The sequence below is a fragment of the Phoenix dactylifera genome, chromosome 16 (genome assembly GCF_009389715.1).
Source record: "Phoenix dactylifera cultivar Barhee BC4 chromosome 16, palm_55x_up_171113_PBpolish2nd_filt_p, whole genome shotgun sequence".
NCBI lineage: Eukaryota > Viridiplantae > Streptophyta > Magnoliopsida > Arecales > Arecaceae > Phoenix > Phoenix dactylifera.
The window spans coordinates 5,718,929-5,744,993 of record NC_052407.1 but is presented as its reverse complement, the minus strand read 5'-3'; the positions used below and the strand labels follow the sequence as shown (position 1 = coordinate 5,744,993).

General features: G+C 37.4%; 1 protein-coding gene across 8 annotated transcripts in view; it reads left to right on the top strand.

Moving 5' to 3' along the window:
• LOC103720783 (protein DA1-related 1-like) overlaps positions 1–24,879 on the top strand; it is a 34,384-nt gene extending 9,505 nt beyond the window's left edge. For all 8 annotated transcript variants that reach the window (XM_008810671.3, XM_008810667.3, XM_008810672.3 and 5 more), the window contains 9 exons: positions 1,934–2,066; positions 3,861–3,981; positions 4,055–4,138; positions 5,261–5,380; positions 21,521–21,733; positions 21,843–21,905; positions 22,021–22,139; positions 22,435–22,493; positions 24,296–24,879. In XM_008810671.3, coding sequence (XP_008808893.2) covers positions 1,934–2,066; positions 3,861–3,981; positions 4,055–4,138; positions 5,261–5,380; positions 21,521–21,733; positions 21,843–21,905; positions 22,021–22,139; positions 22,435–22,493; positions 24,296–24,615 — 1,232 coding nt within the window. In that variant the 3' untranslated portion in view covers positions 24,616–24,879. The remainder of the gene's footprint in view (positions 1–1,933; positions 2,067–3,860; positions 3,982–4,054; positions 4,139–5,260; positions 5,381–21,520; positions 21,734–21,842; positions 21,906–22,020; positions 22,140–22,434; positions 22,494–24,295) is intronic.
• Positions 24,880–26,065: the final 1,186 nt, after the last annotated feature.

The following is a 26,065-nucleotide window of genomic DNA, read 5'->3' as shown; positions in this document are numbered from 1 at the left end:
AAGCCGGTACCGTACCTACATGTCCGCCAATTGGTATGGGTCTCAGTACCTGTTCGGCGGACCTTGGAAGAAACCTTAACCTAACATCGAAAAGTCAGAGTCCATCTTCCTTAAAGGAAGAAAACTCGTTGTAGTAATCAGGTACTCAAACAGAGGGGAGAAAAAGATGACAACTTCAAGAAGATACTAGCCTGATGGTGTCCTATGAACAACACTGAGGGCAGGGGCATGAGTCAGTTGTTAATATGATCAAATACTGAAGCCTAGCTGTTAGCCAACTCTTGCAGCTTCTTCAAGAGTATGGCTTTAACAACAGCTTCTTCAAGAATATGGCTTTAACAACAGCTTCAAGCAGCAAATTTTCGCGATATCAGTAGAAGTGGCATAATTTTGATTCATCAAAAATATATATCTTTCAGAAATGCAGATGAAACTAAAGAAAGAGCTGCTCTGGTGCATTTGCATTAGCCCATTGCAATGATAGATCCACATTTCCATTTTCTAAATTCATCTCAACCCAATGCAACCCTCTGGAAATTCTAAGATTTTACTGGCTGACCAGCAAAAATATATATGTCATAGTTAAACAATGAGAAAGTTGCCTAGATCACCTTCCATAAATAGCTTCCTCGATCATTCTATGGGTACGTTCGATTTTCTTAGGGAACCTTAATATAATTTTTTCACTGATCAGTAACCTTTTTGAATTACAATATTACATTTTGTATGGCTTGGCAAAGAGATCTGCCAACTGGTCTCTATGATATTTGTTTAGGAATGGATTTTGCTATTTTTACAGTAATTATGACAGTGTTAGTTGCATATGTCCTTCAAAACAAAAAAAAAGTATGAGAAATCTTCATTAAAGGCATCTGCGCAAACCAGTGACACAGGTACTCTGGGTCGAACCCCATGTCAAGGGTGCAAAGTCTTTGTCAAACAATTAATCCATCTCCATCTTTGAAATCAATATATCAGAGCAGAAAATTTCTTACTATAGTTGATGTATCAATTCTGATATGTGAAATGGTTTTTCTGTATTGTTTATTTATTGTTTTCAAACAAAAGTACAGTTATGCGGGTATTTAGTGATTTGTTGTATGCTTCAACGGTTTAAAAGCAAATTGCTAAAGAAAATAAAAAGGCGATTAGATTACAAAAGAAATAAATATCAGAAAATAAACTAAATATGCCAATGCTTTATTTCGTATTCGTCTTTGCCCTGTGCTTCATTCTTAAATAAAAACTAAGAAATCTAGCCATTATTTCAAATGTTGAAAAAATGATATAGTAGATGGGATTTGAGATGAGATTTAGAATTTGGAAACTACTGGCCTTTACGTTTAACAAGTTTACACTTTATAGATTATAGAACATCTAGCTGCAAGTAGTGGAGCAAAGGCACACTCATACCTTTTTCGCTTGTATAGGCTTAAGCTCCTTTCCATCCTATATACTTTCAAAAAACAACCCTAATGTTGAATATTGAGAACAAGGTACGCCGTCTAGGTACCAGGCCCCATACTGGTGTCATACTATCATAATGTCAGTATAGTATTATACATGGCCGGTTCGCACCCCATACCGTGTACTGGTATTGAATCGGTACGGTACGCCTCGTACCGCCCGAACCTTGACTAAGGATGTGGTATTTCAGTATTTTTATTGTTGATACTGAGTAACATTCTTGTTTCATTTATTGAGTCATGTTTTCTTTCAGTGCTATCTGGCATAGAAAGGTGGATATTTGTTACAGTTTTCTCTTAGCTTTCATTGTGTTTTCCCCTTTCTGTTATTTTGGTTTTTTCCTTTGGTTCCAGAAATTGTTTGCAAATAACTATTAATCAAACTTTCCATTGAAGATTTACACTCGATGCATGTATTTTATGTGCCTCAATTGTTTTTCATTAACCAGTTTGTTACTTTTCTTTAGATAACAAATCTTATGCGGAGGAAGATGAACAGCTTGCTAGGGCTTTGCAAGAAAGTTTGAATGTTGACTCTCCTCCCCGCTCTAATGGCCAGACTGATCAACCACCGCAGGTTTTATTTCCCTCAGGCTTCAGGTACTTTTTTTCATGGAGTTGGTTGGCGCACTCTGTTTTATCATATGCTTAATACCTGCAATATCTACTTTCTGACGAGAAACCAAGATGCATTTGTGAGGTAGATATTCTTGGTTTGTTTCTTGTGTTTTTAGGAATGGATTTTCTTGTTCATACTAGTTAGTGTTGTAAGGAGGTATATGGTGCCTAATAAGTTGTATATGCAAGTAAATGAAAGATAAGGATCGACTGAGCTTTAAAACCTTCAAAAAATGTTGACTGCCAGAGCACAACAGTGGATGTCTAATTTTAATTCATAGTCCCCAATGCTGGTGTAAATATTCAAGCGCTACAATCGTGCTTTTGGTGGGAATCTTTGTATTTGGGTGCCGCTATAACAGAACACTTACCAACCTGTTACTAAAGTTTATGATCTATGGCAAGATTTACATGTATCAGAAAAGAATCATAAAACAATGCATTGGCCGTGATATTATTGTTGTCAAATATGATTTTGATTTTTTAGCCACGATGTTGCATTGCTGGAATCTCTGTTTTTTTTTTATTGGTTCACATAAATTGCCAAGTTGGATGAAATCTATAGAACAAATGCTAATAGCTATTTTGCTCAAAAGAACAAATGTTGATAACCATTGAATATCACCGTTGGATCTTATATTGACTCTATTTTAAAATTTAGTTGTGAGAAATTAAGTGAACATCATAAGTTTGACTCCCAAAGTTCAGGGAAATCAAAGTGGTATTGATTTTAGGAACCAAGATCCTATCCTGGTTATTCCTTATCAAGGTATAGGCCCCCAGATAGCAAATTTTACATTGCAGGATGTAATTTCATAACACGTCATCTATATCATCAAAAGGGAAAGGAAGGAAAACAAAAAAGCAGCATATTTGAATTATCAATGTTATGAATTTAACTAAGTGATTTTGCTCTAAGCCTTAAACTTCGCCAAGAAGACTACTGTTGTGTATATAGAGCTGGATTTATGGATCAAATCATGATTTGTTAAAATTTTAGACTGTTCTATGTCCTATGAAGTATGTCAAACCTTCATGAGTTATTGCCAAATTCATGGTCTAGACAAAAATGTACATTAGTGATGAGGTAGACTGATTATATCATTTATGAATTTGGAACTTGCGCAACTAGGAAGCAACCTGACCTTACAAGGTTTCCTGGGAGTTGCAAAGTCAGAATGAAGCAAGAAAAGGCAGGGATTGTAGTTAAAAACCACATTCATCTTTGAGATACAATATCTATACTATATATAAAAATGACAGTTTTGAATCAAGGAGTATTCCTTGTTGATTCTGTCTGTCACTTTTTATACCAAGAGTACCCTTCCTATTTATCTTAAAATTTATTTTTATCAACCCACTAGCTGTGCTCTCTTCCTTCTTTTCCAATCAAATTGAACCCCTTCATGAAACTCTCAAACATGTTGGACTCAATATCTTTCTCTAATTCAACCCCAAATAGATTGGACTTTTTGATTTGACTCCTAAAGAGGTTGTACTCTATCGCTTATACTCTTTTCTTGTTTCCCTCCGACATGCATTGCACATGCTCGGTTACTACCATGAGCTAAGTAGCTTTCCAATTCCCATACACTTTTGAGTGTCAGTGTCACATTGGAAAACTGGCATCCTGTTTTGGATGGAATCATATACACGTATAGCCCAACAAGAAAAAATTGATCTTTTGTCTCACCTCAGTGTTGTAATGTTTCTCGTTTTCTTGTAACGAATAAGAAGCATCAAATTGGATTTCACTGAAACAAAATCTTGGTGTAGGATATGTGCTGGATGCAAAAATGAAATTGGTCATGGGCGCTATCTCAGTTGTATGGGATCTCTTTGGCATCCAGACTGTTTTCGTTGCCATGCGTGCAATCAACCAATATCTGATTATGAGGTAAGGAAGCTAGTTCACAGTGATTATCATCCTTGAAAAGCTTCAAGCTTATTATTTTGTTTTTTGGGCACAGTTCTCTATGTATGAGAATTTCCCATATCACAAGTCTTGCTACAGGGAACTTTATTACCCAAAATGTGATGTCTGCAAGCACTATGTAAGTATTCTATCTTTCCAAATTTATATTCAGCTATGCCATTTGCTAAAATGCAGCACTTTCCATCTTTCTCTGTTATAGACCCTAAATATATACATCTATTTAGTGTTAAATATCAGTGCACCTGAATGGACTAATATTTCTTATTCTGAGCAATGTAGAATTCCTTTCAATGATTGTTATGTAAAGTACAATAATATGGAATTTGACCAAATGTAAATTATGTTTGGCAAAACATCCACACCTATTTTATACCCTTGGATAAGTACTGTGTCTCCCTGTGGTGTTCGCACCAACTTAGCATTTTTTTTTAAAATTCATGTGATCATGATATCTCAGCATCTTTCAGAAAGCGTGGCCCTAAACCGAGCGGAATGGCCGAAAAGGACTCATGCAGCTGACCCAAGCTAGTTTGGGATTAAGACTTGGTTGAGTTGAGCAGAGCTGTGATTTTGGATTCCTAAGGGTGAAACGGGAAGAAGAAAGACCTGAAGGTGGTAGTCAACATTGTTAATGAGCTACACCATTGGCATGGTCTATGTAAACCATTTGGACAATTGCTTCAGTATCATTTTTCTATAACTATAATAAGTAATTTCTCTGGTTTGTGTGGCTTATCTTTTTATCATATGATAGAAGTACTATGAATTGCAAAAGTCTTGCATCATCCATTAGACTTTTTTCCTAACTTTTGTCTGTCATTAAAATAAAATGAGTTGTACTCTAAATCTTTGAAGTAAAATATATGTACGTTTTCAATTTTAGAAGCCTGCCTAAGCAAGAAAAAGCTGCCCTGTGTCATCATTTGTATTTATCCCCAATGAGATAGAATTGTAATGCCACTGATTGCATTTCCAGAAGTTCTGTATTCCTCAACAGTCAACACTAGATAACATCATCTGTGATACTTATCTCTGTCTATGCTTTTAATCCCAGTTGTCATTGTAATCCGTGTATCACTTATATGCTCTGCGGAGTCTTTTGGATTTATGTGTGTGTTATTTGAATGTTTTAAGATTGCATGCTTCTAAAATTTGAGTGATATTACTTACATGCGTATAGTTTCTTTTTACTGCTTAAAATTTGTGTTTTATCAGTCTGTCATCATGATTTTTCTTGCAGATTCCAACAAATCGAAGTGGCCTTGTTGAATACCGGGCTCACCCTTTCTGGCTACAAAAGTATTGTCCCTCACATGAGCTTGATGGTACTCCTAGGTGTTGCAGTTGTGAACGAATGGAGGTTGGTACAGATACTAATTTCAAGACCACTTTTCCGGTCTTAGATAATCGATAACACTAATATCAAGTTATGTTGCCCAGTAGATACAACCCAAGAGGGGGGGTGAATTGGGTTTTATAAAACTTTTAAGCTACTTCTAACACTTTTCAATTAATTATGCTAAGTTGTATAGTTGCACAGTGGAATTTAAACTTAGCAATAGGTTGATTTATCGAATGAGACTTGATTAAGTAAATTTGATATGCTTGCAACTAAAGGATGCGCGGATAAGAGTTAAGCATGCAATTTATCTAGGTAAGTAAGTGAGCAAGATAGACAATGACAAAAAGCATCACAAACACAAAGGACATATAGTGGTTCGGTGCACCCCAGCACCTACATCCACTCCCCAAGACCTCTTGGGAATTTCACTATAATCCTACCAATTACAGCCGGTTGTTTTTTACAAGCTCACAACCCAACTTGTTGTTTTACGAGCGCACAACGAACTCGGTCGGTTTTCCCAGGCTCACCGACTAGAACCACTCCGATTGTTTTCCCGGGATCACAATCGAACCCTACTCGTTGGTTTTACCCTCGGCTCACCAACAAACCTAACACAGTTGGTTTTCCCTTTGGCTCACCAACAAACCTTACACAGTTGGTTTTCCCTTTGGCTCACCAACAAACCTTACACAGTTGGTTTTCCCTTTGGCTCACCAACAAACCTTAACCCCTTGATTCAATCCCTTGATTGAATCAAGTTACAAGATATTAAAACAAAGTATAAAACAAAACAAAGCTTCTTAAACAAGCAAATATGACAATATAAACAAATAGAGTAAAGAGAAGCCCTCAAACGAGTTTTGAAGATGAAGGAGCTCGGCTTCTTCTTTACTTGACCCTCTTCTGATTTGGCACGAAGTAGAGGATCACCGAGGCAGCACACGGATGGAGAGGAAGCTTTGGGATTCACTTGGATGCTCTTCTTCTCTCTATTTTACTTTGAATGGCCCTTTTGTGCTTATGGGAGATTTTCCTTGTAATCTCTTTGGAATCTCTTTCCTAAATGATCTCTCCCACTTCCATAAGTTCTCCCCTAGCTCACTTCTTGTTTTTATAGCTTTAGATGGCGTGGAAACAAGAATATAGCCGTTAGAGACAAAAATAGAGCCGTTGGACACAGTCTGCACTTCCTGACAATATTACCGTTGGGATCGGAGTCGACTCGCGCGATCAGGAGTCGACTCGCCTGTTGCAGGAGTCGGCTCGTGCTTTACTGGAGACGACTCGGCCACTGTTCCAAATTTGAATTAAAGTGCATGCCTTGACTGGAAGTCGACTCGTCTTAACCCGGAGTCGACTCGCCAACTTCTGGAGCTGACTTGGCAATTTCGGAGTCGGCTCATCCACTGAAGTCCGTGGATCCAATTTTGAATTTTGTCCTCTCGAGTCGACTCGACTGTCCTGGGAGTCGACTCGAATCTCAGAGCCCGAACTCCCGATCCTCTGTCTTTTGGCTCGTCCAGTCTTGGAGTCGACTCGAACTTCCTTGGAGTCGACTCGGCTCTCAGTTTGCGAAACTTGGTCTTCTGCCTTTTTGATGTGAAGCTGTCTTGGAGTCGACTCGAGCTGTCTGGGAGTCGACTCGAATCTTAGAGGCAGTAACTTGGTTTTCTGTCTGTTGATGGTCGCGGAGTCTCGGAGTCGACTCGTGCAATGCGGGAGTCGACTCGAATCTCAGAGTCCCAAAAACGCTCTCTGACTTTTTCCTTGTGTTCCGCTGAGAGTCGACTCTTGCTTTCTTTGGAGTCGACCTACCAACCATCGGAGTCGACTCGCGTTCCACTGGAGTCGACTCGAATCTCAGACCCGAAAACTGCTCTCTGACTTTTCTGCCTGTGACTCCTAGGAGTCGACTCAAACTTCTCCGGAGTCGACTCGGTAAACATTGGAGTCGACTCGAAATCCTCAGGAGTCGACTCGAAGACTATTCTTTTGAATTTTTCCTTTGATTTTACTCTTCCAAATTGAATCCTTTGAACTTTAAGCTTGGGCCAATAAATTGTAGCTTTCTTCCAACTTGAGAGCTTTGGAGGCCTTCTTGTGTTCTTCCAACTTGCTATGTTCCTTGCAAAATAAATATCTTTCTCCTTGCAACATAAACATTAGTATCTATACTTCAAGGTTTTGTGATCATCAAAATCAATCTATGAATCAATCTTTGGGTCATCAATCTCCCCCTTTTTGATGATGACAAAACTTGGAGTATATGCAATATAAAAGATATTGATTTCTAGAAGTAATACATAGCTAAGTTGCATGAGGTAGAAAACATATATATTTAAAAACATACTTCATGATAATGCTTTAGATTTAATCAGCTTAACACAATCAACATATTTAAATTTTAAGCTGATTTGTATTCAATTCAAAGTAATAAAGCATTCCGAGTATATAGCATATACTTAGATATTTCTCCCCCTTTTTGACATCATCAAAAAGATAGTGAAACATTAAGTACAAAGATCAGAGCAGAACACATCGAGTGTGAATTCAAGAGGTTTTTTAATTTGATACCACAGATAGTTTTCTAATCAAGTGTAGGTGGAATCTTCCTTAGGTTAATTCAAGAAGTACCACAAATGATATTCAAGGAAAAATATGAGTGGAAATCTAACCTCTCTTCACTAAGTATGAAAGCTTGTTCATTTAAGACCTTTTGCCCAATCTATTAAGTATTTTATCAACATGAGAGCAATTTAATTAATTTTCAGAGTAAAAGATCAAAACTTATATATTTGGAAAAACATATCATCATGTTGGATCATTAATTCTTAATGACTTCAAAGTTCTTTTATGATAATAAGAGCATTGGGGCACAAATACCAAAATATGAGTTTATGCAATTTTTGATACATCTTTGAGCTCTTTTAAAGACTTTCTTTTATTCCTTTAGAAAATAAGCACAATTTGATACATAAAATAATGAATTGGCACAAAATAGAAGTTCTAAAGAGCAAGCCAATTAAAACTCATTAGTGAGGTTCAAAATAGATTTTCTAAGAGATACTCAAGAAAATTTAATACATTGTTCTCCCCCTGTTTCATTAAATTAGAGGCTCTCAAGATTTGTAATTTGGTTCATGAGTGATGCATAAGATATACTAACCAAATAACACGCCTCAAGGTGTATCATAAAAATTTTCAGATTTAAGTTTCAGATGATACATATTGGAGAGTATTAGGATTACTTTTCATTTAGTATTCTTTCTCTCTCCTTTAGCTATAGATTTATGCAATTAAGTCCAATAAGACCTCTCCTTCTGAAATTTTCTTTCTCCCCCTCAATTGATCATTCCATTTAAGAGTTTAGAATCCTAAGATAATGTTCAATAAGATTGTCAATCTCAAAAATATATTTCAGCTTATTTTCATAAGACTCAAGGTTTGAGACAAGACAACCTTTATAGAACTCATCTCAAGGTATAAACTTATAATTAAAGCAAGTATTGTAACATAAGGAGGTTCATCAAAATCAATCCATAAAAATCAAGGTATGCATCAAAATAAAGTGTCTTTGGGATAGGATACTGAATATCTAAAGCTCCCCCTCAAAAGATGCATTCTTCTTTAATCATTTTAAATTGTTGAATTTCAGATTTTAGTGATAAACGTGAATAACACTGAAATTCTGTAATATCAAGAATGTAGAGTGATCTAGAATTATTCAGAATTTATAGTAATCACTCTTTCTAATCCTTTAAGAACAAGTTATGCTTTCTCCTAATCTTAGAGAAAATGTATAAAAGTATTAATCAGAAAATGATTCAATTAAAGCTCAATTTCTTTCAAAAGCATTTACATTTTCTTTCTTTTAGAGTCATTTGAGTGAACTGAAATATTTCTAGTTTTAAGATCATTCACTCTATTGATATTCTGATGGAAATCTTTAAGAATGTAGGAGAGAAAAACATATAGATGATCATTGAGTTATATATATTTATAGAACTCAATTTCTTAATCATAGTTTTTCACCAATGTATTCATGAAACACAATAAATCTTTTTAATATCAAAATAAAATCATATATTTAGAAATTTTTGTTTGCAATCAAGATCATCGAAAGACACATCATTTGGACCAATATTAGTACACTTTGAAGATAAGAAATGATATGTTTCGGATGCGTATCGGAGCAATCAACCAAAGGCATCAGAATTAATTCTGTTTTTCTTACATTAAGATTTTATTTAGAAATCATATTGAGTTTAAGCTTGTATACAAAATCAGATTCTGAATTACATAGGATTTTCAATTGAGGCTTTCAAAATCATAATTTGAGATATGTATCTTCCACATTATAGCTCATCTTAAATCATTACGATTGAAAATACATATTTCAAACATATAAGAGCATATTCAGAATCTTTGTATTAAATGTTGAGTTTTGGTACGAATTTGAACATTATATACCAAATTTAGGCAAGTTGAAGGATAGAACAGAATCAATTTATTTTCCCTAAATAGAGATATCCTTCTCTTCTCCTTTATTCAACTTTCAGGTTTTAATGATGATTGTTAACAACCAATCTGAAAATTTCTTTTCAATAATGCCAAACAAAAATTTTATGTAATATTCCAAACATTCATCAAGTTGTCCAAGCATGGAGCATTACAAAATATTGAGAACCCATAAATCAAGACATCATACCATATGCAAAATATATCATGTGTTGAGTCATGCATTAAAATACTAAGAACAAGCATGTCAAGAATCAAAATCTATTCCTTTTCAAATAAACTCCCCCTATTTATATATAATCTTGCACTGATTTCATCCTTAAAGTATGTTTTCAAGTGTTTAAAAAATTGACTTGATTCTTCTTATATACTTTTATTAACTTTGTCTTTCATTTTTACTTTCTTATGCTCTATACTCTATTTGCTCCCTATCCGGTGGAGTTGGGAAGGGGCACGAGGTACTACCACTAGCCTCCCTCTTGTGCCGTCCCTAATATGCCCTACACCGAATAGTTGGGTCAAATAGTGCCGGGTACTACCACTAGCCTCCCCATTGGCACCATCCCTATGATGAGCAATATAGAAAGGTTAAAATGTTCACTCCAAACTCTCCCTGTTTGAGTGTAATTAATTATAGATTTTATCCCTTCCAAATGTGCCGAATATATTATGCTTGTTTTGCTTTTCCTTAAGATTGAAGTACTTGCCTTTGCTCAGATTTTTCATCTCTTGAACAATGTCCATTTTCTTTTCTTTATCTCTCTCTCTTTTTGTCATTCTCAAGTAATTTACATGAAAGAGTAGAATAAAGAGATAATCTTATGTATCATATAGATGTATATTATGCAAACAACATTTTCATTGTGCTCAAGGATTCATAACTTCTCACAAGTTATTTTACATCAAAATTTTAAGCATATACTTGTGTATTTCATGGTTATGACATAGGCAAAGATATATTTTAGTTTGGGCAAACCATGAAATAATTTCTAAAAGTATAAGTCAGTCAATACACATATAGACATGATATCAAAAATTAATAATTAAAGAATTTAATCATGCCATAATAAGGTTTAAGTTACTGACTTTGCTCAACTAATTTGTGAGAAAGGTATCTAAATTACCTATTCATTATATGTTCTTCAAGCCAAACTAGATTTCTTATGTGTGAACTTTTGGCTGAAGAAAATCCTTTCTCTTGTTTGCATGTGAATCTTTAGTGTATCTTACATGAAGATATCCTTCAAGTTGAAATTTCTCATTTTTCTTTCTTGAAGGAAGGTCATTAGTTTCTTTAAGATACAAAGCATTCATCCAACATATATATTTTTAACTAGATGACTCAATATAAGATATGACAATAGTTGCATGTTGAGTCACTTTACTCAAGAGATTGCCTAAATATAAGCAAGCACATATCACTTGAACTAAAGAGATAGATTCATTAACCAAGATAGTTCAAGGACAAGCATGTGAGGCAATAGACAGATTTATCAAGGTCAACTCAATTTAGTTTAGATTCTATTTGCTTAAGATAATTATCAATAAGATGTGTTAACTAAGTTTTAATCAACTTATCTTAAACGTTTGTTTCTATCAAAATTCAGATTATGACGTATTTGTTATCAATAAAATATGATTAATTAAAGTTAGATTGAAGTCTTGCACAAGGTCACATAATGAGCATACAATCTGGTCTACTAGCTGTATAATAAAATAATTATTCTATCATGCTTTAATACACCTTTAAACAATAGATCTACTTTGCTCATCCTTTACAATTTCTACAAGATGGGGTCATAGATATACCTTCTTCACGCCAATCTTCCATAAGAGTTTTCTTGTGGACTAACGTTGGTCAATGAAGATCCCCTTTCCTGTTTGTCTTAATTTGGAGTTTGAGAGAAGATGTTAATTCATTCATCATATTTCAAACTCACCTTGCAATATAACTATTCATATAAATTTTCATTGGTAGAACAAAAATGATGCCATCAATGTGTGCTATGAGCAAGCAAGATATCATAGATTCTTCTTTTTGATGCATAGATTTATCACTATTACTTTCTATCAACAAGGTTACCTAAGCTTTTATATATCAAGCTTTTGATGCTTGTTTTAAATCACATATTGCTTTATCATATATGTAATGTGTAATTTTTAAATATGGTGGTTATTTGACATAGATCTACTTTTTAATGAAATAACCACATAGGAGTGAATTCTACACATTCATTTGACAGAATATAAAGCTCATGAGTCAAGCAAATGATAGTGGTGATCTTTACTTTTAATCATGCAAGAATCAAGATCTATTTCATCTTTTCTTGATTCAGTCTTTTAGTAGTTATCAATTTTTCTTCATTAAGTGCATTTCTGAAAAACTCAATTTTGTTATAATTATTAACAAGTTTTCAGATTGTTATATGTAAAAGATTAACCATATATAATTTGATCTTAGTATCTTGACAATAAGTCATTAGTCTCATAGAGAATAAGACGACTTGATATTTTTGCAACTAAAATCTTTTCATTGAATATTCTATATGCATTGCTTGATGAATGATATCCAAGGATAGACATATCTCTATCAGATTGGGCATTATTTATATCAAGCATAACATGTACGACTGAAAAATATGAAAGATATGCAATGGTTCATTTTCCATTTTTCAGAAGATCAAAAGGAGTTTTCATCAAAAATAGATCTAATAGAAATCATATGTATGACAAGCAGTGATGATAGCTTTTTTTTAAAAAATCATTTAAGTAGATGACTATCATACATAATTGTCTTTTTCATTTCTTCAAGAATTCTATTAATCCTATTTTACTTAAGGTGTCCTTGGTGCTGAAAATATTATTTTTCTGTGCACAACTTAACACAAAATTGGTTTTCAATTACTATGCCATGATTTCATAGTTTGCAAACCTTTATCATTTGATCGCTTTTTGTGAGTTTGTGCCAATGCAGAAAATATTTTAATTTGAGAGCCAAGAACAAGGCTAATGTAAGCTTTTGAAAAATTAGTGTTGGAAACAACATCTCTAGATTTAGAAATTATTTTTGTTTGTTTCCTTAGTTAGCATGCATAGTAAAACTTTGACCTTTAAGAGGATAATCTAAGTAAGCCTATGGCAAGGTCTTTTGAGATTAAGTACATACTAGCATGAGCTGATTTCATATGCCAAATATGGTTTCTTTAATCTTGGTATTCATAGTGCATATATTCAAAAGCATACCAAGTACACATTATCATATCTATGATCAATAAACAATAATGCCATAGATAAAAACTCTCAATCAAGCATATAGAGAATTCATAGAGTTATTCTTAATAAGTTGATTAATCATTTAGCACCTTATCCATTAGTGAGTAAAATGAAATGATTTGATTATATTTCCAAAAGTATTTTCTATATCACAAAATTGATCACTACTAGCAAATCATATCAAATACTAAAGCACAAATAATGATGAGATGCAAGAATTACTGATTTCATTATTATTTTTTGTTAATAACTTTTTAAGTTTCTTTATGTTCCATGGGTACCTTGGTACACCTATGTGTACATCCTCATTTTCTCATTTTGGGTACCCAAGCTTGCTTGAGTCCTTGAGAGTTAGGACATATGGTTCCTTTTGGAACCCATATCTGTTTAATAGTAATAACTTTACCATTTGATTTAATTATACTAGAACGATAGGTAAAGTTGTTATTCCCATCCTTTTCATTTTTGAAATAAGTTATCTTATTTAATGGTTTGCTTGGTAAATTGATAACCTTCTTCTCTAGAGATTTATGGCTAAGTGAAGGAGTCAAGCTAAATTTTGATTTATCAAAATCAGCATGTTGGCTTTCAAACATCATTTTTAATCTTTCTGAGCTTACGGTGAATTTGTTAATGCAAGATTTTAATTGATTAATTTCTTCGCTTAAGTTTTGATTTTCTTTAATTAAGCTATGATTTTTCTGAATCAATTCTTCTGAAAATGACCTTAAGCATTCATTTTCAGAATTTAGTTTCTCTTGTATTTCATCATTAGAATTTCTTTCTTTTAAAATTTTCAGATTTAGTTTCTTAAGATTTTTATTCTTTACAGCTAATTTTCTACATTCACCATACAAATCATGAAAAGCATTTAATAATTCATCATAAGAAAATTCTTCTTGAAAATTATTTGATGTAAGAGTAGATTCAGTTTTTATCTTGTCTTCTTGTGCCATAAAGCACAAGTCAGTTACCTCTTGTAGTTTCTTGGAGCTAATATTATCATTGTCGCTCCTAACTTTTATTTTCTGGCTTGACTCTTTCTTGGTCAAGGCTTTCTTCCTTTTTATCTCTTTCTTTCCTTTCTTCTTGCTTTCTTTTCTTCTTTGTCTTTAGGAAGCTGATTTGCCTCGGAGTCGACTCGGACCTTATTGGAGTCGACTCGGTGAACTTGAGAGTCGACTCTGAGATACTTGGAGTCGACTCGACTGAGGGAGATTCAACACCCTTTTCTGCAGTCTCATTGTTAGTATATATTTGAAGCACATGTGAGCTAGTCTGAGATTTATCATAAATATTTTCTAAAGTATCCCAGATCTCCTTAGCAGATAAGCATGCAGAAATTTCATTAAACTTCGTTTCTTGAATAGCACAATATAACATGTTCATAGCATTAGCGTTCAATTGTGCTAAGTCCTTTTCATTAATAGTTTGTGAGAGTGTGTGAAGGTCATTTGTTATGATTTTCCATAAATAATAGTTTTGTGATTGAATAAAAATGCGCATGCGTATTTTCCAATGTGTATAGTTTATGCCATTAAATAGTGGAGGTGTATCAATTGATTGTCCTTCTCCTAGAAAACTATCTATTTGACTTGTCATGATCTTTGGCTCTTGATCGTGAGATCAATAATTAAACTTAGAGCACCTGCTCTGATACCACTTGTTGCCCAGTAGATACAACCCAAGAGGGGGGGTGAATTGGGTTTTATAAAACTTTTAAGCTACTTCTAACACTTTTCAATTAATTATGCTAAGTTGTATAGTTGCACAGTGGAATTTAAACTTAGCAATAGGTTGATTTATCGAATGAGACTTGATTAAGTAAATTTGATATGCTTGCAACTAAAGGATGCGCGGATAAGAGTTAAGCATGCAATTTATCTAGGTAAGTAAGTGAGCAAGATAGACAATGACAAAAAGCATCACAAACACAAAGGACATATAGTGGTTCGGTGCACCCCAGCACCTACATCCACTCCCCAAGACCTCTTGGGTATTTCACTATAATCCTACCGATTACAGCCGGTTGTTTTACAAGCTCACAACCCAACTTGTTGTTTTACGAGCGCACAACGAACTCGGTCGGTTTTTCCAGGCTCACCGACTAGAACCACTCCGATTGTTTTTCCGGGATCACAATCGAACCCTACTCGTTGGTTTTACCCTCGGCTCACCAACAAACCTTACACAGTTGGTTTTCCCTTTGGCTCACCAACAAACCTTACACAGTTGGTTTTCCCTTTGGCTCACCAACAAACCTTAACCTCTTGATTCAATCCCTTGATTGAATCAAGTTACAAGATATTAAAACAAAGTATAAAACAAAACAAAGCTTCTTAAACAAGCAAATATGACAATATAAACAAATAGAGTAAAGAGAAGCCCTCAAACGAGTTTTGAAGATGAAGGAGCTCGGCTTCTTCTTTACTTGACCCTCTTCTGATTTGGCACGAAGTAGAGGATCACCGAGGCAGCACACGGATGGAGAGGAAGCTTTGGGATTCACTTGGATGCTCTTCTTCTCTCTATTTTACTTTGAATGGCCCTTTTGTGCTTATGGGAGATTTTCCTTGTAATCTCTTTGGAATCTCTTTCTGATGCAGCACCAGTGCGGGGGAAGAGAAGAAGAAGGAAGAACAAGAGAGGAAGAAGGAAGAAGAGGTTCTAGAGACACAGGAAGAAGAGAAGGGGAGGAGGAGGAGGAAGAATAAGATCTGGGGGAAAAGAAATTCTTAATTATTCATTAAACCCTAATCATGAAAATAGTTCCCTATATATAGGGCCCAAATACACAACTTGCATAAACCCCCCTTACACAGAAATAAATCCTAATGAACCCACAAATAACACAAATAAGCCCTAAAATGCAAATAAGCCCAGAAATAAAATAAACCACAAATAAACCCTAGAATGCAAATAAGCCCAAAAATAAAATAATAAAATAAATATGCAAATAAATGAGTCTGGCTCAATCCGGGGGCTCAGGATCATCTGGATGAAGGGCTCTGATGTCCCCATCAACTCCTCCCGGGTGAGAAAAACTCGACCCCGTCGAGTACAGGTCTGGCCGGCTGTCGTACTGCTCCAGAAGATCGGGGTCAATGCGCTGCAACTGTGCTTTAGAAATCCACGTCACATCAGACTTTGGTCGACCTTTCCACCGAACAAGATAACGTTGGTAACCACCGTTCCTGCTTGAAATAACCTGCTCATCCAATATATGTTCTATTTGTTCTCTGCGTGCATGAAATTTGGGAGGTGGTGGCTCAACAGCAGGTAATAGGGCAGGGTATCCAACATAGGCAGGTATATCAATAAAGGGGTCAGAAGGCAGGAATATTATCTTTTTGTATGAGACTAAATCTTCAATATTAAATGTCGCACTAATCCCATAGTCATCAGGAAGATCCACAACATATGCATTCGAACTGGTTTTCTTTAAGATTTTGAACTGTTCTGCACTACAAATTTGCAATTTCTTAAACGTTTCCGAAGAAAGTCGTGCAAACCTAATTCTTATCATGATGTAATCTCTTTCACTTAACTCATTATAACGTCTGTGTAAATCAGCAAAGGATTTATATTTTAAGTTATTAAAGTGACTACAATTGCTGATTTCTCGATGCAATGAATGTGGATGTGATACAATTGATTGTGCAGACTCAAAGACTCTATACTGATGAGACATGAAAAATAGGTCTATGGGTTGCCTAAGTTTGTAATCATGCACTACTTCGAATGGACTCATACCTATGGACTTGTTAACCGAACTATTACATGCAAACTCAACTGTCGGTAACATTAAATTCCAGGTCCTAGCATATGCATTCGGTCTGAGCCTATGATGTAGAAGGTTGGGCAGAGATGCTCCGGGAACTAGATCGATTGCGCGTTGGATATCATGCATTGGAGAAAGTGCATCCGGAAGATCATCAGGGAGTGCATCAGGAAACTCCTCTAGAAGGGAAACTACTACCGGGGAATGTTTAAGGTTGGACTCCGCATGGGTAACTTTAGCTACAAGTGCCAATTCAGATGATTGGCTCTCAATATCTGTCACTACCTCTTCCACAGTTGTGATGTGAAGTGGCTTGGTTGTACTTAGATCACTAGTCTCCCTTTGGGAATCATTTTGGACAAAGTCTAATTCTGTAGGTTCGTCTTCAAAGTCTTCTTCATAGTCTTCTATATTTGGTTCATAGACTTCTTCGACATATTCGGCCTCTTGGTTCCTAACTTCTGGTTCAGTAATCGGGTAGGTCTTAGTGGAACATTGGGGCGCTATATAGCCGAATTGTTGACACCTAGAGTATTGAGTTTGGTGCCTAGGAGAGTAGGGAAGGACTACAGGTGGTGCGACCAAACCGATTTTAGGTTGGGCTGTAACAGGGGTTGGCGATTTAGGGGTCCTAGAATGTTGCACGAGCTCACGGATCTCTTGTCTGAATTCTTTGTATCCAGCCCGTATGGCAACGATCTGTTCTAAGACAGACCTCAAAATGTCGGAATCCAAGGTAGCTACAGGGGTTTTAGGTTGATTGAAATAGTACTCCATATCACTACAGGTTGGCATGCAATGATGACACTGGGTGAAGATGTGAAATGCAGTGTCACTAATGAAACCCTAATAAATATGATGCAAGATCAAATTTGATGCAGGACAACCTACTAATGCAATCTATTATGATTTCAGAAATCAGCAAGTCTTCACAATAATAACTTAAAATTTAAATGTTGCTGATTTTTACTTTGGTTATTCAGAATTAAGGATTAAGATTATTCAATTTAAGAAATTAGATTGCAATCAAGTAGTACAGTTGTTCTGATCCTAAATCAATCTGATCGAAGAATGTTGAGAAGCATCCAGTTGTTAGGGTGTGCTAATTTAATATTTAGATTTTAACAAGGCAAATAGGATGGGTTTGAAAGTAGGGGTTCTATGTTCTGAATTTTGACAACAATATAAATTTTCAAGTATATGGCTATCATGCAAGAGAACTAGAACATAATTAAATGAACAAATCCAAGAAAAATGGAAACCTATCACCTGTGGCGGATGCAGTCAACCAGAATGGTGCGTTCGAGGTCTGGGGCGACTATCAGAAGCGAAGTGCAGCTGATGGGCTTGAAAAGGGAGGAGGGAGGGGTGGTGTGGCCCCCCTGGAGAAGAAAAGGCCCGTTGAAAGGGGCTCTGCAGTGGCCCGGCCTGCTGACTTGGGCTCGTGAGAGAGAGTCGGGGCAGGCTCCTGCTGCGTGGGCCTGGGTCGGCCCGTGTTGACTTTAGAAGGAGGGTGGGAGGCGCGTGGGATCCGCCAGATAGGAAGGGGTTTGAGGGGAAGAGGGGCGGCGGAAGTTGACAGGGGTTCGAGATGGGGACGGCCGGCGGCGGAGCAGAGGAGGCGGCAGGCAGGTGGCGGCGGTCTGGTGCAGCGGCAAACGGAGGGCAAGCCGGAGGCGGCGAGGGGCTTTGGTGGAGGGGACGGCGATGGGAGTTCGGAAGGTGGCGGCGAGGCGGAGGCAGCAGTGGGCGGCGTGCGATCGGAGAAGAAGCGGTGGGGGTGGCGAAGGCGGCCAGGCGGAGCGGCGTGGTGGAAGAAAAACTCGGATCGGCGGTTGCGAGGGTGGCAAGACGAAGGCGGCGCTGCGGTGGAACGGCGACGGCGGTCGCGGCAAGGACGGGCGGCGCTGTGGACGGCCGCGGTGACGAAGGCAGACGAAGGCGGTGGCAAGGCGGCGAGGCGGGCGGCGACGGCGGACGAAGGCGGTGGCGAGGGTGCTCACGGTGAGGAAGATGAACAGGTACCTTCTTTTTTTTTTTTTTCTTCTTCTTTTTTTTCTTTTCTTTTTTTTTCTTTTTCCTTTTCTCTTCTTTTTTTTTCTTTTTTTTTTTTTGCACGCACGTGCGGTCACGTGCGGAGCTGTTTTGGGGACCCGGGTTACCGGATTCGGGTTAACGGGTTTTGTGACTTACCCGTTAATCCTTTCTTCAACTTCCCGATGGTTTCGGGAGAGGGTTTTCCGACCCTTGCGGCGGCGGCTGCGGGGTGGGGCGGCAATCACGGGCGGCGGCCGGTCACGAGCTCCGGCTGGTGGCGGCTGCGGACTTTTGGCGACAGACAACGGCCGGCCACGGGTTGTTCCACGGCGGCAGTCTCTTTTGCGGACCCGGCGCAGGCGGCCGGTGGCAGACGCGGGCGGCTCGGGTGGGGTGCTCGTCGGCAAAGTTTGACGGTGGGGAGGCGGCGCAATGCGGGATGATGGTGGCCTCGGGCACGATGACGGGTGGAAAGAGGAGCAGCCGCAGGGGTTTCCCCCTTCTTTTTTTTTTTTTTTTTACTTTTGTGCGGGAGCCGAGAGAAGCTCGGTGAACCAGGGTTGTTCCCCTCTGTCCCCTTTTGTGCAAACTGAGAGGACAAGAAATCCTTTTTTTTTTTTTTTTTTTTTTGGTGAGCGGACTGACAGAGGGAAGGGGCCTGTTCTTGTTGTTGATGGTAACCGAGGGAAAGAAAAACTGTTGATGGATCGGGGCTTTGGCAATAGAAGCAAAACCGATTGCTCTGATACCAAGTTGATGCAGCACCAGTGCGGGGGAAGAGAAGAAGAAGGAAGAACAAGAGAGGAAGAAGGAAGAAGAGGTTCTAGAGACACAGGAAGAAGAGAAGGGGAGGAGGAGGAGGAAGAATAAGATCTGGGGGAAAAGAAATTCTTAATTATTCATTAAACCCTAATCATGAAAATAGTTCCCTATATATAGGGCCCAAATACACAACTTGCATAAACCCCCCTTACACAGAAATAAATCCTAATGAACCCACAAATAACACAAATAAGCCCTAAAATGCAAATAAGCCCAGAAATAAAATAAACCACAAATAAATCCTAGAATGCAAATAAGCCCAAAAATAAAATAATAAAATAAATATGCAAATAAACGAGTCTGGCTCAATCCGGGGGCTCAGGATCATCTGGATGAAGGGCTCTGATATCCCCATCACTTTCCTAAATGATCTCTCCCACTTCCATAAGTTCTCCCCTAGCTCACTTCTTGTTTTTATAGCTTTAGATGGCGTGGAAACAAGAATATAGCCGTTAGAGACAAAAATAGAGCCGTTGGACACAGTCTGCACTTCCTGACAATATTACCGTTGGGATCGGAGTCGACTCGCGCGATCAGGAGTCGACTCGCCTGTTGCAGGAGTCGGCTCGTGCTTTACTGGAGACGACTCGGCCACTGTTCCAAATTTGAATTAAAGTGCATGCCTTGACTGGGAGTCGACTCGTCTTAACCCGGAGTCGACTCGCCAACTTCTGGAGCTGACTTGGCAATTTCGGAGTCGGCTCATCCACTGAAGTCCGTGGATCCAATTTTGAATTTTGTCCTCTCGAGTCGACTCGACTGTCCTGGGAGTCGACTCGAATCTCAGAGCCCGAACTCCCGATCCTCTGTCTTTTGGCTCGTCCAGTCTTGGAGTCGACTCGAACTTCCTTGGAGTCGACTCGGCTCTCAGTTTGCGAAACTTGGTCTTCTGCCTTTTTGATGTGAAGCTGTCTTGGAGTCGACTCGAGCTGTCTGGGAGTCGACTCGAATCTTAGAGGCAGTAACTTGGTTTTCTGTCTGTTGATGGTCGCGGAGTCTCGGAGTCGACTCGTGCAATGCGGGAGTCGACTCGAATCTCAGAGTCCCAAAAACGCTCTCTGACTTTTTCCTTGTGTTCCGCTGAGAGTCGACTCTTGCTTTCTTTGGAGTCGACCTACCAACCATCGGAGTCGACTCGCGTTCCACTGGAGTCGACTCGAATCTCAGACCCGAAAACTGCTCTCTGACTTTTCTGCCTGTGACTCCTAGGAGTCGACTCAAACTTCTCCGGAGTCGACTCGGTAAACATTGGAGTCGACTCGAAATCCTCAGGAGTCGACTCGAAGACTATTCTTTTGAATTTTTCCTTTGATTTTACTCTTCCAAATTGAATCCTTTGAACTTTAAGCTTGGGCCAATAAATTGTAGCTTTCTTCCAACTTGAGAGCTTTGGAGGCCTTCTTGTGTTCTTCCAACTTGCTATGTTCCTTGCAAAATAAATATCTTTCTCCTTGCAACATAAACATTAATATCTATACTTCAAGGTTTTGTGATCATCAAAATCAATCTATGAATCAATCTTTGGGTCATCAAGTTAGTTATTGAATTTTTTAAATTGGTTTAGTATAAAATTACTATTCTGTAATTTTCTTGTGACTTATATTTGCCTTAACTGAATTAATGGTCACTGCTGAACTGGCTCTAATTGATAGTGCTTGTTGTATCATCTGTTTGATGCTGTTATAGTCTGCTCATTTTCTCCTCTCTATTTTTCAAAATTTCAGCCAAGAGACACAAAATATGTGACTTTGGATGATGGGCGAAAACTCTGCCTGGAGTGTCTGAATTCTGCAATAATGGATAACAACGAGTGCCAACCTCTTTACCTTGATATAAAAGAATTTTATGAAGGTCTGAATATGAAAGTGGAACAGCAGATTCCATTGCTTCTGGTTGAGAGACAAGCCCTAAATGAAGCCATGGAAGGAGAAAAGAATGTGAGACATTAAGTATTTAATTACGGAACTTGGTATATTCTTAGCTAAAATTTCCTTATTACATATTGACTATAATTGCTTCTTCATGTTTTTCTACCCTTGAGAACAGGGGCATCACCACATCCCTGAAACCAGAGGTCTCTGTCTTTCGGAAGAGCAGACTGTTAGCACTGTAAGATTATTTTAGCATTGTCAATTTAAAATGTGGTCATAGTCATTCTTGAAAGAAATAAGCTAGTTTTGTATTTGCATTATTCAGAATCACTGATGAGAAAAATCTCAATCAGATTTTACAAAGGCCAATAATTGGGCCTGGAAATAGAATTATAGATATGTTAACAGGGCCATACAGACTGATTCGACGGTGTGATGTAACTGCCATTCTTGTATTGTATGGTTTACCAAGGTATTGTTTACTAACTTCCACTTGTTCTATCCAATTTCATTATGACTCTGTTTCTATTTGTATTTTGTAAAATTTCATCTAACTTTTGCAAGGGGCTCTTGCATATTTAACTCTAAAGCCTATATTGTTTTTTAACTGAATGCTGGCTCGAGATCTTTGAGCAAGATGTTTGAGGGAGAGACTGTTATTTGGCATATGCTTTATAGTGCTAATTTCAATTATTTCAGCAAGATGAGTAGCCAAAATGCTCTTCTTTGTGCAAATAATTCTATACTACTTGACTTTCTGTATGCAGACTACTGACGGGGTCAATTCTGGCTCATGAGATGATGCATGCATGGCTTCGGCTTAAAGGTAACCTTATCTAGTGGCTATTGGTTTCTGTTACCATTTAATTTCCTTTTGCTTTGGTCAATACTTGGTGCATGACAACTCGGGATAGTTTTGTTTAGGTCACCGAGTGAAACCATTCATGCATGAGAATGGGATCATCCAGGTAGAAGATTTCTACTTTGTGTTCTATCCTCTTATCCTTGATATGAAACTCGACTTAGTTGGGGATTTTTGGGAAAATGGAAAAAAAAAAAGAAGTGCCCTAGCCTTTTCCAAAGCATTACAGCCACCTGACTCCGCTTCAAACCAAATGAGAAGGAAATTTTCCTAAGCAACTGGCTTTCTTGAACTGATTTTGCCAACCTACCGCATGGTTCTGAACATCTTTAGATAAGTGAGGGGATTTCAGATGTCATGAACTAACTCTTCTTACTAGAAATCCAACAGTAAAAGAGCACCAAAACAAGAAGAATTTATCCATCATCGGTAGCTGCTTATGCTAACTGAATCAAACATGCATCTATCCCTAATGTAAGGATTATCTATCTTTTCGCTTGATTTAGTAGAGATCCTACTTTGACACAAGTAATCAGCTGATCCACTACTGACTACTCTCTCTCTCTCTCTCTCTCTCTACTTTATTTTGTTGAGCAACGACAGATATTCTTTACATAAACTTTCCTTTCTTCCAACTAAGATGAGATATTTCTGTGGACAATCTCTCTTACTTTGAGAGTTTAGAGCTTCTACCATTTCACCTGCCTTTGGAAGCAAGATTGTAGGATCAGATCTCCAATTAATTGTAAGATAGTTCCATCTAATAGCTTAAAAATGAAAAATACATCTTTTAAACACATCGTGAAGAGAAGTGCTCGAGTCCTAGCATTTCTATGATGTCTATGAAATAGTCTTTTGCTGACTTGCTGTCAGATCAATGGCTTTTTTGTGCATTGAAGTCAATCAATCTAGAATGGCCATCAACCATTTTCTTAGTAACAAGATAATGATTGGTCTCCTTAGTTTTCATGAATACTCTTGGAGAGAAGTAGCTCATTTTTATTTCAGTATAAGAAGTGGATCATGTTATTGATATAAAGTTTGCCAAAGTGGATTTCTTTACCTGAGAAAAGAAAAAAATTCTATGCAAGGTTTCTTTAGTAGCTCATGTTATTGAGGATGTGAAGGATGATATAAGCCTATAAGCATAGATTTTTGACATTTTTATAAGTCAGAGGGTATAAATTCTAGTGAGATGGAAATATCTTCAATATCATTTTGCCCCTTATCTACTCTTGCTCCTCGTGTCTTGACCGCAGAAGATTGAAAATTGTCTATTGTGCTGATCATATAATTGACCGATGGTTTCTGAATGCACTAATAAGATTATTGAGAGCACTGCTGAACCATGTATACTGGTTGGCTGACCTACCACATGGCATATTAGAATAAGAGAGATAAAGTATTCTACTATACCAAGAATTTGTTCTTGAAATTCTTATTCCTTTTTGTTATTGTCTTTTATAACTTATGAAATATTTAAATCTCATTACTTTTTAAAATTGTAACAAAAACAATAACTAGGCATTGAAACTAGAAATGTGTTAGCAATTGCAATGACTGTGTTCCATATAAAGATGCTTTTTTTTTGCTGTAATGTATCTTGCTTCTTTTCTGTTGGTAACCTCGAACAATTCAACGAAGGCATGCCCAGCAAGTGGACTATTTAAGTTTCTAACTCAAAAATGCATGTATGTTTCCCAGTCTTTCATCATAGTAAACCCAGTAGGCATATAGTTCTTAGTTTCAATGTCTTATGCTTACAGGATATCGAGCCTTGAGTCCGCAAGTTGAAGAAGGCATCTGCCAGGTGCTGGCTCATATGTGGCTGGAGTCAGAAATCATCTCGGGAACTGGCAGTAACATTGCATCCAGCTCATCATCCTCTTCATCCTCAAATTCATACAAAAAGGGCCCAAGGTCTAAGTTTGAGAGAAAACTGGGAGAGTTCTTCAAACACCAGATTGAATCAGATTCTTCATCAGCATATGGTGATGGCTTCAGAGCTGGCAACCGGGCAGTTCTTCGCTATGGCCTCAGAAGCACCCTTGACCACATTGGATTTACAGGGATTTTCCCCTACTGATTGTGGACATGAGCATTTTGTTACTCAGATGACATTTATTTCTTTGCCTTCATACAGAAAGGATGCCAAAATTATTTATCATAAAAGAAAAAGGATGACATGCATGAGTTGCCATACCTGTCAAGTTGTAATTCCTTGATGTCAACAGTAAAAAAAAAAAAAAAAGAGTTATGTGCCTAGCCAAAATGTTTTGTTAAACTGTGAAACTGTAGTTTGTAAGGTTTATGTGCATATGATGGCATGATAATGACATTGCTTGCACAACTAATCTAGTTGACAGTGTCTTGAATGCTACTTTTTTCTTCTTAATCATCATCTTCTTCTTCTTAATGTCCTCATCCTCTTTAGAGCGCGGATGAATGAGTGGATTTGGAGTGCTTTGAGATCTATACAGTAGGTGATCTTTAACCAGGGGCCATATACTAAGGGCGCTTTGAGTACTGTACAAGTGGATGAATAAAGAGGTTGGGAATGCATTGAGATCTGTGCGATGGGCAATCTTTCACTATAGGATATATATTAAGGCTGCATTGAGATTTGTGTAGGCAGTTGAAGGTGTTTGGCGTACGAGTGTTCCATAACTATGAGCCATATATTAAGAATATTTTTAGATCTACGTAGGCAAATGAATGAAGGGGTCTGATGTGCCTTAAGATTTGAATGGTGGGTGATCCTTAGCTATGGATCATATACTAAAGGTGCTTTGAGATCTGTGCAGGCGGATGAAGGTGGGGGTTCATAGTGCTTTGAGATATTTTTGGTGGGTGATCCTAAACTATGAGTTATATACTAAGGTTGCTTTAAGATCTATGCAAACAACTTAATAAAGTTATTTGGCATGCTTTGAGATCTGTACGGTGGGTGATCTTTCATTATAGGCCATATACTAGAGATGCTTTGACATTTGTGCAAGTGATGAAGGGGTTTGGAGTGTTTTACGATCGGCATGGTGGGTGATCCTTAACTATAGAACATATATAAAGGATGCTTTAAGATCTATGCATGTGAATGAACGAAAAGGTTCAGAATGTTTTCAAATCTATACGGTGGGTGATCATTAACTATGGGCCATATACTAAGGATGCTTTGTGATCTACGCAAGTAGATGAATGAAGGTGTTCAAAGTGTTGTGAGATCTGTGCAGTGGGTGATCCTTAACTATGGGTCATATACTAAATTTTTTTTGAGATCTGTACTAGAACTTCACATCATAAATAACTGATACGAAGGGTACTGTGGTCATAATATAATTTTATGCAACTATGTGAGGGACATGAGACTCCATTCTATCAACGAAGATGAATGATAAGACCAATTTAGAATTGTATGGAAACTCGATGGATCCATTTGAAAATTTTTAAAAACTCGAGCAGGTGTCTCTAGGATAGGCCCTAAGTTGAGATAAAAAATCCTTTGGTACATGCACCAAAAAATATCATATAGAGTGGGC